Source organism: Lutjanus erythropterus, chromosome 2, assembly GCF_056507025.1.
Source record: "Lutjanus erythropterus isolate fLutEry1 chromosome 2, fLutEry1.hap2, whole genome shotgun sequence".
Classification (NCBI taxonomy): domain Eukaryota; kingdom Metazoa; phylum Chordata; class Actinopteri; order Lutjaniformes; family Lutjanidae; genus Lutjanus; species Lutjanus erythropterus.
The window spans coordinates 44,039,744-44,053,898 of record NC_139318.1 but is presented as its reverse complement, the minus strand read 5'-3'; the positions used below and the strand labels follow the sequence as shown (position 1 = coordinate 44,053,898).

Below are 14,155 nucleotides of genomic sequence, written 5' to 3'. Positions count from 1 at the left end.
TGGGGTTCGTTGACTGAAGGCAACATTGTACCATAATGGTGCATAAGTGAAAAAGAACGTTCCTTTTCCAATTTGAACATTGTTTATTTCATAAACATATGCAAAAATATTCAATAACATCAAGAAGTCACAATTCATTTTATATTTTAAATTAAAAAGAATTATAAAAAGAATTTATATATATATATATATATATGTATATATATATATATATATATATATATATATATATATATATATATATATATGTATATGTATGTATGTATGGTCATGTGTATGTATGTATGTATGTATGGTCATATGTATGTATGTATGTATGTATGGTCATATGTAGGTATGTATGTATGTATGGTCATATGTATGTAGGTATGTATGTATGTATGGTCATATGTATGTATGTATGTATGTATGTATGGTCATATGTATGTATGTATGTATGTATGTATGGTCATATGTATGTAGGTATGTATGTATGTATGGTCATATGTATGTATGTATGTATGTATGTATGGTCATATGTATGTATGTATGTATGTATGGTCATATGTATGTATGTATGTATGTATGGTCATATGTATGTATGTATGTATGTATGGTCATATGTATGTATGTATGTATGTATGTATGTATGTATGGTCATATGTATGTATGTATGTATGTATGGTCATATGTATGTATGTATGTATGGTCATATGTATGTATGTATGTATGTATGGTCATATGTATGTATGTATGTATGTATGGTCATATGTATGTATGTATGGTCATATGTATGTATGTATGGTCATATGTATGTATGCATGGTCAAATGTATGTATGTATATATGAATGTATGTATGTATGTATGCATGTATGCTCATATGTATGTATCTATGCATGGTCATATGTATGACCATATGTATGTATGTATGTGTATATGTATGTATGGTCATATGAATGTATGCATGGTCATATGTATGTATGGTCATATGTATGCATGTATGATCATAAGTATGTATGTATCTATGTATGTATGTATGTATTGTCATATGTATGTTTGTATGCATGGTCATATGTTTGGCCATATGTATGAATGTATGCTCATATGTATGTATGCTCATTTCAATCAGGAGAGACTAAGAGTAAAAGAGAAATGGTTTATTGGCACATGCATGATACATAAAACATCAACAGTCTTTGGCGGTTAGACCCCAATGAGGTGAAACAATATGTATATATAAATGGGGGTGATGAAGCTGTAGTGAAGAGAACCCCACCGGGGTCTAGACACTGGTGGTGGTGGTGATGATGAGGTGCAAAGCAGAGACTGGTGAGTTGAAGTGGCTCTGGACTCCTGCTGCCTGGAACTGAAGGCTGGAGGAGAGGGCGTCAGGGAGGATCGAGGTGAACATCTTCTGCTACCTGGGTCCAGTGACTGGAGGAGAGAGGGGTGGAGGAGGGTCGCGCGATTGACTGAATGACAACTGATGGAGCAAAGACAGAGGAGATTTAAAGAATTGGCAGCAGCAAATTGACTGGCTATCGCGACCGTGGCAAAATCTGAATGGATGGTAAAGACGAAGGTGAACGCCCACAAACAGCTGATTAGAGGGAATAGGAGGAGAGAGGCGGAGTAAAGGAAAGTTGTGAATGAAGGCAGCGTAATAGGTCTTCCTGATTGAACTTACGCTGAGCTACATATGTATGTACGTATGTATGTATGTATGCTCATATGTATGTATGTATGTATGTATGGTCATATATATGTATGTATGTATGTATGTATGGTCATATGTATGTATGTATGTATGTATGTATGGTCATATGTATGTATGTATGTATGTATGTATGGTCATATGTATGTATGTATGTATGTATGTATGTATGCTCATATGTATGTATGTATGTATGGTCACATGTGTGAATGTATGCATGCTCATATGTATGTATGTATGTATGCATGGTCATATGTATGACCATATGTATGTATGTATGTGTGTATGTATGTATGGTCATATGTATGCATGTATAGTCATATGTATGTATGCTCATATGTATGTATGTATGTTTTTATGCTCATATGTATGTATGTATGCATGGTCACATGTATGTATGTATGTATGCATGTATGGTCATCTGTATGTATGTATGTATGTATGTATGTATGTATGGTCATATCCCTCTATGGTACACATTATGATGCCAGTGAGGGAAATGTGTTTTTATGTCTCAAAATAGACTAAATAAACATAATCTGAAGAAATTTTATTTTTATTTTTATTTTTATTTTTGGAAGTTTTTGGGGTTCGTTGCCTGTAGGCAACATTGTACCATAATGGTGCATAAGTGAAAAAGAACGTTCCTTTTCCAATTTGAACATTGTTTATTTCATAAACATATGCAAAAATATTCAATAACATCAAGAAGTCACAATTCATTTTAAATTTTAAATTTAAAAGAATTATAAAAAGAATTTATATATATATATGTATATATGTATGTATGTATGTATGGTCATATGTATGTATGTATGTATGTATGTATGGTCATATGTATGCTCATATGTATGTATGCATGGTCATATGTATGTATGTATGTATGCTCATATGTATGTATGCTCATATGTATGTATGTATGTATGTATATATGCATGGTCATATGTATGACCATATGTATGTATGTATGTGTGTATGTATGTATGGTCATATGAATGTATGCATGGTCATATGTATGTATGGTCATATGTATGTATGTATGCTCATATGTATGTATGTATGGTCACATGTATGAATGTATGCATGCTCATATGTATGTATGTATGTATGTATGTATGCATGGTCATATGTATGACCATATGTATGTATGTATGTATGTATGTATGTATGGTCATATGTATGCATGTATGGTCATAAGTATGTATGTATGTATGTATGTATGTATGTATGTATGGTCTTATGTATGTATGCATGGTCATATGTATGTATGCTCATATGTATGTATGTATGTATTTATGCTCATATGTATGTATGTATGCATGGTCACATGTATGTATGTATGTATGCATGTATGGTCATATGTATGTATGTATTTATGTATGTATGTATGGTCATATCCGTCTATGGCACATATTATGATGCCAGTGAGGGAAATGTGTTTTTATGTCTCAAAATAGACTAAATAAACATAATCTGAAGAAATTTTATTTTTATTTTTATTTTTATTTTTGGAAGTTTTTGGGGTCCGTTGCCTGTAGGCAACATTGTACCATAATGGTGCATAAGTGAAAAAGAACGTTCCTTTTCCAATTTGAACATTGTTTATTTCATAAACATATGCAAAAATATTCAATAACATCAAGAAGTCACAATTCATTTTAAATTTTAAATTTAAAAGAATTATAAAAAGAATTTATATATATATGTATATATGTATGTATGTATATGTATGGTCATATATATGTATGTATGTATGTATGTATGCTCATATGTATGTATGCATGGTCATATGTATGTATGTTTGTATGCTCATATGTATGTATGTATGTGTGTATGTATGTATGGTCATATGAATGTATGCATGGTCATATGTATGTATGGTCATATGTATGTATGTATGTATGTATGTATTGTCATATGTATGTATGCATGGTCATAAGTATCTATGTATTCTCAGTTGTATGTATGTATGTATGTATGTATGTATGCTCATATGTATGTATGTATGTATGCTCATATGTATGTATGTATGTATGCTCATATGTATGTATGTATGTATGCTCATATGTATGTATGTATGTATGCTCATATGTATGTATGTATGTATGTATGCTCATATGTATGTATGTATGTATGCATGGTCATATGTATGACCATATGTATGTATGTATTTGTGCATGTATGCATGGTCATATGTATGTATGGTCATATGTATGTATGTATGTATGTATGGTCATATGTATGTATGTTTGTATGCATGGTCACATGTTTGGCCATATGTATGAATGTATGCTCATATGTATGTATGGTCATATGTATGTATGTATGTATGCATGTATGCTCATATGTATGTATGCTCATATGTATGTATGTATGTATGCTCATATGTATGAATGTATGTATTCATGCTCATATGTATGTATGTATGTATGCTCATATGTATGTATGTATGTATGTATGTATTCATGTATGGTCATATGTATGTATGTATGTATGTATGTATGTACGGTCATATGTATGTATTTATGTATGTATGCATGGTCATATATATGTAGATCACCATACATACATACATACATATATACATATATATATAAATTCTTTTTATAATTCTTTAAAATTTAAAATTTAAAATGAATTGTGACTTCTTGATGTTATTGAATATTTTTGCATATGTTTATGAAATAAACAATGTTCAAATTGGAAAAGGAACGTTCTTTTTCACTTATGCACCATTATGGTACAATGTTGCCTACAGGCAACGGACCCCAAAAACAAAAATAAAAATAAAAATAAAATAACTGATATGTATGTATGGTCATATGTATGTATGTATGTATGTATGTATATACGTGTATGTATGATCATATGTATGTATGTATGTATGGTCATATCCCTCTATGGTACACATTATGATGGCAGTGAGGGAAATGTGTTTTTATGTCTCAAAATAGACTAAATAAACATAATCTGAAGAAATTTTATTTTTATTTTTATTTTTGGAAGTTTTTGGGGTTCGTTGCCTGTAGGCAACATTGTACCATAATGGCGCGTAAGTGAAAAAGAACGTTCCTTTTCCAATTTGAACATTGTTTATTTCATAAACATATGCAAACATATTCAATAACATCAAGAAGTCACAATTCATTTTAAATTTTAAATTAAAAAGAATTTTAAAAAGAATTTAAAAAGTTTCTTGGCTAAATGTTGCCTGTAGGCAACATTGTACTATTTAGGAACAACCCATTGAAATAAACGTGTAATGTGTAATGTGTAATTTAAACTACTTAAATCAACAAAGATAACCATTACCATAACCATCTGAAAAACAAAAACAACAAATTCCAGTGTTTGATCATCACTGCTTCATTTCAGTGCATGTTTTCTGTCAGTCCCCTGTGTCTTTCCTGACATGTGTTGCCATCACTTGTGGTGTTGCTGCTCAGTGCTTATGGAACTCCAAGAAGCATTGTTTTTCAGGAGTGAAGCACAGGCAGGTGACACATTTTGTGCACTGTGATTTCACTATACCCTTACATCCAGGGTATCTGCATCTGCCCTTTTTCTCCACCCAAATAGGCCAGTGGTCAGTGTTGTGTTTGCTATAGTGATTCCATAATGGTTCACTGTTGCAGGCAACATTGCAACTTTCCATGATGGCACGTTGTTGCCTCAGGGCAACAGCTGCATTTTAACAAGTATCCACTATTAAATTAGTAAATAAGTTGCATGAAACTATCAAAACTCACTTATTAGTGTGAAGACATTTTTTCCAGGTGGAAAAGGGACAAAAAATAACTTTTTGAGAGTCTTTTTTTTTTGCAGCAAGATAGCAGAGCTGTCTCCTTAGAAAAAGCCCGCCAAGAAGGGTTTCAAAATCGCTTCCTGGAGGTCATGTGACAACTTAAAGCATTGTTAATGGTTCCCTATGGTTTTACCTCTTTTTTAAAGTATCACATCATTTAAAGGGATGCATTGTGGAGATGTGACAGGGCAAAAATGGGTTTGTTGCCTGAGGGCAACATGGTACCATAGAGGGTTAAGAGGTTGGTTGGAAATTTCCATGACCTCAGTTAAATCAGTTTTTTTTAACAGTAAGCTGGTACTTGTTATAATTGAAGAGGCTTGCCAGTTGATACTCAGATACTGAGGTTAATAAACTAATAAACTAACAAACATACAAACAGAGTCATTCACTTCCTCTGACCCACAGCAACACCTGGCCTGCCTTGATCTTATTGGGTTTGCAGGTTGTTCTTCAGTAATTAGATTTCAAGCATTGTAGCCTGAAGATGTATCTGACAGTGCTAATGTAAAATGTATTTGCTCCCTTACCTATACTTTACCTTACTGAATCCAGCATCCTAAAACATGAAAATAACATGAAGTCAGAAAAGGCATGCATAAGGAATACATACATAGGAATATATACAATGCATTTCTAATTCTTATCTCAAATAAATATAACCAAACGCAGTCTAATGAAGACCTGAGAGTAGTGAGCCTCATTTTAAAATAAATGTGTACATTCATAAAAATCTAATAAAACCTAAAAAAAATACTAGTTTGTAAATTAGAGGTAATTTAAATGGTCCTGAGCAACAAAAGATATTCAATCATTGGTCTGGCGTTCATATTCTAAAGTTTATTTTAACCTTCTTGACCATTTTTGAAAGCATTCAATTATGGGCCTTCAGCAAGAATAATAAGTTAATAAAATGGAAAAATGACGATTTATCTGATACCATGTAAGCTGTGGTGATTGAAGAGCAAACTGTTGCAGTCCTGGCATTGCTAATGCAGCGTACTCAGATGGTGGGTGATGTTTTTTTTTTTTTTTTTTTGTGACGGCTGCCACTCCACCTCCACCAGCGCCTGAAATGTTTTATTCAGTCTGAATACTGAAGGAATTCAGCTGGAACCAGTTGAGACAGGAGAGTCTGGAGCACTTTTCATGGTGGGTGGTCTGACTGCTAGACTGGCAGAGCGCTGACTGCCGATTGGCCCACACCAGCCAGTAAACACGCTGCATATCCACACAAATATGTTTGCATCACTGCAGCTTTAACCATTAGAGCAAGTTAGCCTCTGTATTAAGTCTAAAAAAAAAAAAACCTGAAATTTAAGGCGAACCGATCCATTCAAATGTCTTATGTCTTAAATCCATTAGCTCTTATTCTTTAGCTGCACACAGTGACAGGTTTCTTTGTGCCGCATGTTCGCTCTGTCACTTCATGTCAGTCTTTGTCTGATTTCGCCTTTAAACATCTCTTGTATGTGTTTCACTTTAGGTAGCATTATAAGTCTTCTAATGTCTCAAATTTGACTTTCTGGAACTTGTACATCTGTACAATAATTTGCATTTCCAAGAACCTTAATATCACCGTTGCAAGCATAGTTAAACGTTTTGTATTATTCTGTTTTTGAGTTACAGAAAAAAGTCCAGGTGGTTAGCATGATAAAACTCACCTGTAAGTATTCCCCGTGTAGAACCACAGGTATGCAGGTATTTCAAAATAGATCTAAAGGCAATCAACCAATCAGAATATCATTAATTTCACACAGCTAATGAACAATTGCTAATTGAGTAGAGATGCTAATATTTTTAAGCACCAAGCCCCTAAATTTGGTAGCCAAAGTACATTTTTGGAAGCCAAAATGTAAAATAAAAGGAAATGTAATGCAACTTGACTCTTCATTTACTTTGATGCTTGTGTTGTCCACTTCAGCCATCAATTGTGATGTAGTGTTTCCAATGAAAAACAAGCTACAAGAGATTTCTCAGCTGGTTGAGGAAGCTGGGGTCACACACCGCAGTACATCACCTCACACTACTTCCTTTGGTCTTTTCCCCTAATATCATAGTTCTTGACTTCTTAATAGAAGTCTATCACTTAAATGCAAACATATGTCACTTGGAGCATTTGCTAAAATTACTTAGAGTACAGTCTCCAAAGCATTTTCAAAAGACTTAAAACGCTGCCTTTTCTAAACGGAATATCATTCCTCCCACACACAAACAAACAAACACGGGCCCACGCTTTAAACACGATCACAACAAAGAAATAAATCTCACTTTTTATAACCTGTTTTATTAAGTTTTATTAAAAACCCATTGAAAGTTTTCTCAGTATAGGGTTCAAAGGTTCCAAGGGCATTTTTGAAAGGCTGACACAATCAACCTCAATGCGGCGGCTGCAACAAAGCAGAGGCAGGAGAAAAACTCAGAGGAAGAGAGAAATGCCTGAAAGGAAACATTAAGTTCCATGATAAACGCGTTTTAAAAAGCACGGCTCCCAGGGCGATAAAAGGGAAAAAGCAAGTCCTGCTGTTCTGTAAAAGAGGGGAGTGAACATCTCTAACTTCAAAGCAGCTGGTCCGAAAAGACTGGAGGTGTTTTCATTTTTTACATTCTTGCCTTTTCTTTCTGTCTTCTCTTCAATTTTCATGGTCTCAAGCTTTCATTATCATCTTTTTATTACTCTTTCTATGATCAGCATGATGATTTTGCCTTACCTGGGTTTCCAGGATGATGACGACAACCTTGTTTCTTCCCTCCTTCCCACTCTTCCCCTCCTGCTCCCTCCTCCTCCTCCTCCTCTTTCTCTCTGCAGTACCGGCGGAGGGCGTTCTGGAACGTTCTGTGCCATCTGCAGCATCAATGAGATGATCCAGCAGCAGAACATCGTGGACGTTTTCCACACTGTCAAAACACTGAGGAACAACAAGACTAATATGGTGGAAACGATGGTGAGGACTCATGACACACACAAGCGCATAAACACACGCGCACTTGCAATTTGCAGGTGGTTATGATAATGGAAACTCTCCAGGAGGTCTGACGATTTAATTTCATACAAGTATTAACTTTCATTAGACACATTCACACTTCCTACTTACAGTAAATACCTTTATACATACCCACATAAATAGACATAACAGCATGCATATTAATGCTGGACAACACACTAATTTCACCTTAAAACACACTGCCAACATTGTGACTCTCTTTCCAGTTTAAATTTAATCCTATTACTGTTTTCAATATATAAATACTAGCCCATACTGATGCACAAGGTAATCTTGGGTGGGCTGTATGACACACTGCCAGAAAGTCCTATTAACACATGGTTTGGTTAGCTTTAGGCAAAAAAACTGCAAAGGTAAGTTTAGGATAAAATCAGGTGTGAAGATACAATAAGTAGGTTATGTTATGCACCTCACAAAGCTGAACAAAGTGCCTGTTCTGAAGGGATGGGCAAAGTGTAAAAATTTGTCACTGCAAACCGTTAGCAATTGACCTTTTGCTAAACCCTGCTCCAAACAGTACCTGTCCAATCATAGGTTAGCAACCGTAACTAGAGCTGTAAAGCTTTGCATCTCTCTACATGTTGAAGGTGTGCAGGAGGCTCTGAGGAGAGTAAAACTTTGCATAGCCTCTCAGAAACATGAAACACTAGAGTACATGTGTTGTGAATAGATTAAACCCCGTCTTCAACATAGCTGAAAATGTTAGCATGTCTGACAAACTAACGCTAGTTGCAGTACCTTTACCTCCAGCTAAACTCGTTAGATACCACTGCATCTGCATTTGTTCCGTGGGGATTTGAGGAGGAGGATGTGGGCTGATGCAGAATCAAAGTGGGTCGATGTCAGTGCATCTCTCTCTGGCTTACCATCTCAGGTCTAAGCCAGGTTAGCTTAGCTTTTATCCCAGCTGTCCTTCGTGATCATCTGCTGCACTAATCAAGTCCCTATGCTTCCTTTTCTCACGTGATTGAGTTAATTTCTGTCATCTGTCATTTAGAAATATACCTGCCATATTTCACCATCTGACCAATGTTTGCTGAGATGTAAGCTAACTTTAGCCTCTTTTAGCATTAATGTTATGTACGCAGCTGCAATGTAACTTTACATAAACACTTTCACAGGGTCCTTGTTTTAAAACATTAAAAACAAACGGATGAAAACATTAAAATGTCAGCTGGAGACCTCCAGACTGAAGTTGAGTTAGCATTAGCTTACATCATCGAGCTACACTTATAAAATGTGCTTTAATGTTATTATTTTAGCTGACAAAATCCGCAGTCTCCAGCTAGAATTGAAAAGCTGCTTTCGTTTACTTCTCTAAAGAATCACAGAGCTTGTGTTTCAACGTTAAATGAACCCTCATTTTCACCATAAACTGCATAAAGTAGTGTGAGAACAGAAAGTTTGGCAGACTTAGCAACAGTAACTATAGAGAGCAGTGCTTAGCGAAGGGTCAATTTCCAACTCAACATATATCAATGTTGCCGCCATGCCTCTGCAACTCATACTGTGTAAAGTTCCAGTTAGTGGCTCTGTGAGACGCACCGGGCTTTTAACATAATATAAAAGAAGTAGGGGTCCGTATATGGGGGAGGTGGGGTGGATGGATTGAATTAAACAAGGACAGGATTTAAGTCAGGAGACCAGAGTTCATGTCATGTGTGAAAACCTTTAACGCACAGCACGTGACGTGAAGTACGTAACGAAACCTACTTACTGTAACCCCGAACAAGGTTTTATCCTAAACCTACCCAAACCATATTTTAAAAAGACTTTGTGGCAGCTGGTATGAGAAGAGGTCACTTGGGCTATTTAGTTACTTAGGACGAGGCCAATTCCGCTTCTGGTTGGTAAAATTCTGCAGCTCACATCCCTGCAATTAATGTGCACCTCTGTCAGATCTGGAAAACAAAGCAAACAAGCAAGTCAGCCTTCTCAATCCCTCATTGTGTTATTTATACTTTTGTGCAGCCTCATTACCTTGTGTGGTGTTTTATATTGTTTAAAAATTAATTTGTTTTTTCTTTCACTTGTGTACATCTGTTGATCTGGGTAGCAAGCTATTACACAAATGTCCTTAGACGGATGAATAAATGTGTATTGAATTGAAACAGAAGAACTTTTTCCAACATTAGCTGGTGCTAAGGGAAATTTAAATTTAGGATGCTTCAAAAGATATTTTGAATTTAAAATCAAGCCACCTGCTTTCTAATCTTTGCTTGGTAATGTGTGGCAGATGATTTACCTTTGCTCATTCTCTTCCCTCCACAGGAGCAGTACAAGTTCTGCTATGAAGTGGCTTTGGAGGCGCTCAGCTCCTTCTGATTGGCTGCGGGCTAAAAATCTCTCATCTGATCCGCCGCTGATGCTGCCTGTCATTCTCAACGCAACACTGGGGGACACACACAAAGTGCAAAACCGCTGCGTGTTGACCCGAACCCAACCTGTGAGCATGTGTGCCTGTGTGTATGTATGTATGTATGTGTGTGTGTGTGTTTGGGAGCGTGTGCACTTGAGACTGTGTGAATAAGAGAGGACATGCTTGCATATTTGAGTGCGTGTGTGTATCTATGTGTGTGCCTGTGACAACACACACACACATACGCAACCTGTACAGAAGAGAAAACAAAGCGACAGACACACACACCGGTGATTTTTGCGTGTGTGTTCGCTTCAGCGAGACTGGGGACTTTACATGCTTGTACAAAGAAAAAAGAAAAAATGATATGTTGAAAAAACAAAGTCAGATGTTAAAAAAAAGCGCCACTTTTTCCTTCTCTATCTCTCTGTCCTCTCTGCTGGGCTGTGATGTGACTATTGTACAGTATTTCCTTTTTAGATATATTCTACGCCTTGAATGTTGTCTCCCTCTGATGGCTGGATGCACACTGGAAGATTTTTTTTTTGAGACTTTAAGATTTGGCTGAAATGCTTCCTCTTGGACTTCAATGTTTATCCAACCAGAAAGGAGAAAGTAATGAAATATGTTTGACTGAAATGTGGATGTTGCTGTTGATGATTTGGACAGCTGGATCAAAGCAAACATAAAAAACAGACCCTTGTGAATATTTCTGGCATTTTTCTTTGAGATCAAAAGTTGAAGATTTCCTTGCAGCTACGGCCTCTTTACTGCATCAATGCTCAATGCCAGCGATACTTGTAAATCAGTAATTGGTAACAAAACTTCTCAGTCTCTTTTCCTTCATACCGCATCAGTCAGTCATGAGTCAAGTGCATGTTGAAGACTAACAAACAACAGCGTTAAACAGACAAAAGAAAAGAAAATCCTGCCTTGCCTTCAAGACCAAATGTTGCCGTTATCTCTGCTCCGTTTTTTTTCATTGGGGCTTAAAGAAAAAAAAAAGTTTCCTGGATGGCTTTATGTAAAGTCAGACTTGTCAAAATCTTATAGTGTGCATCCACCCTTGCTGTAAATAAGATAAGACAACCACAGTCAAACAAACAAACAGACAAACATCATGCACCAGACACATTTGAATAAAGGTTATCATTTCAAAATAGTATCATTCTAAAAAGCTGTGTCAGTATCATCTTCAGCGACTCGGTGATTATAGTTTGGGACAAAGTCTTATGTTACCTTCAAAGCTGTCCATTAGACATGTTGTCTAAAGAATTAAGATATATATTTTTGCATATTGCACATTTAACTGAAACCCACATTCTGAGTGACTTACAATGAGGAAGAAGATTGAAATTTTCCTTAAAGACTTTTAGAAAGGATAAGTTTGGACTGAACTTGCGATATTCTGGGTACAGGTCACCCTGCATCTCTTATACGCTATGAACCAACCCCGTTCTTATTCCCAGCTCGTCACGTACCAACGTTTTGTCACGACTCATACGGCTGAAAGTGAGGTACTGGGCTTTCACATGACTTCAATGTAAAGCAATCTGCAGCTGTATGAGACGCATAAAGACGGAAAACGTCCACATCTGGATGAAGTGGGGTGGATGCATGGCTCAAACAGACACAAGAGACCGGGTTTCATGTCCCATGTGAAACCATAAAGTCATGTGCATCACCTGACTTTCGTCTTGCAACTCCTTTCTGTAGCATACTTAGCATACTCTACCCTAATTCAGACTATTTTGCAGTGTTAATAAGGTATTAAAAAAGGCATTCTGGCAGTGCCTGATGCAGTCACTAAAGGGTAGCCGAGTTGCCGTGACAAAACATCGCTATCTGACAAGCTGAAATGAGAACGGGTCGCATGAACTGTACTCGCATACAGACTCACTGAAAATGAAGAAATTCCAGATGAAAAAGCTAAACGAAGTGTAACTTAATCTCCTTTTTTTGCCAAGTTGGTTGACTTTAAATTGCTGTAAGGACAATGAACAAACTGGGAGAAATTATTGACTGAAATCAAGACCGACCCAACCAAACCTGCTGAACTGTGGGCGGGCAAAAGCAATCAATCATTAGCCAAACAACTGCTTTCAGTACAGTGCAGCTTGTAGCTTTATAAAGGTCGAGGCACGTTTTGTTGGTTTTGATGATTTGGACTCATTTCACATACTGAAATGTTTCTTTTTGTTTCTTATGCCGAAGCAGATGGTATTCATTTTAACAGCTGCATTAGCAAAAGGGATAAGTCATACATAATTTTTGCACATATTTTTCCTGTCGTATATTGGTATAAGATAAGCATTCTCTCTAAAATAACATTTCAGAAATTAGTTGCAAATCAGAATTGGACATGGATGACCACAGAGTAAACTTTACCCATGGTGATCAAAAAGATAGACTCCATAAATTTCCTTCATTTAGATTAGACCCATAATCCTCGCTGTGTATTCTGTCACATATATTCTGAATACATAGCTGAGGATGACGGTTTCCCCGCCCTGCCTTCAAGCATTAAAATGACAACACAAAGACAAAGAGACGGGTCACATTTACTTTTCCTCCGCAAACAAAGACTCAAATTTGCTTTCCGCTAAGCTTGTTGAGGTGTGCAGGTTTTAAAAAAATTAATTCAACAAACTCAACCACCCAGTCTAATAGGAAATGATTTCAGGCGATGATTGACCCCGGGGTGAAATGAGGTCAACATGGCTGACGGGGCGGACGCCACTGCAGCTCTAAGGACATGCGGGTCTTAATAAGAATAATACAGGATGCGATGCAGACTTCAGCCTTTGACCAGACTTTAGTCTTCCTCACATCTTTTAAGAGAAATATGACTTTTAAAGGACAAAACAAAAAGCAAATTATGAGGTTTTTCTTTTAGCACCCTCTGAACTGTGTTGAGTCAAAAGGACTGTGATATTTGATCATATAACTGAGGTAATATGGACGATTTAACAACGTGACACCAGATTAAGGGCTTCATTTTCAAACACAATGGAAGAGTCATTGAAAACTAATGATGAAAGCAATTTTGTAAGCCAACATCTTCTAAAAACTACTTGTAAACCATAGCGTCATTTACTTTTATGTCATCAGTTCATACCAGCAGGTTTTTGAGACCGTTGACGACCCGGTTTTGGAATAAAACTTAACATTTCACAAAAATGAAGGTTAATCTCTGGTGAACATTTGTTTTAGTTTAGGTGTCAATGCTCTTGGCCAGAACCAGCATACTTGTGGCAAAATGTTGTGGCGAACTGTTCAGTCTGCGCTTCTG

General features: G+C 36.3%; 1 protein-coding gene across 1 annotated transcript in view; it reads left to right on the top strand.

The window, feature by feature from the left end:
- Window positions 1-10,977, top strand: part of ptprt (protein tyrosine phosphatase receptor type T) — a 485,707-nt gene extending 474,730 nt beyond the window's left edge. The window contains exons 35-36 of the mRNA XM_084740791.1: window positions 8,309-8,444; window positions 10,776-10,977. Coding sequence (XP_084596917.1) covers window positions 8,309-8,444; window positions 10,776-10,829 — 190 coding nt within the window. The 3' untranslated portion in view covers window positions 10,830-10,977. The remainder of the gene's footprint in view (window positions 1-8,308; window positions 8,445-10,775) is intronic.
- Window positions 10,978-14,155: the final 3,178 nt, after the last annotated feature.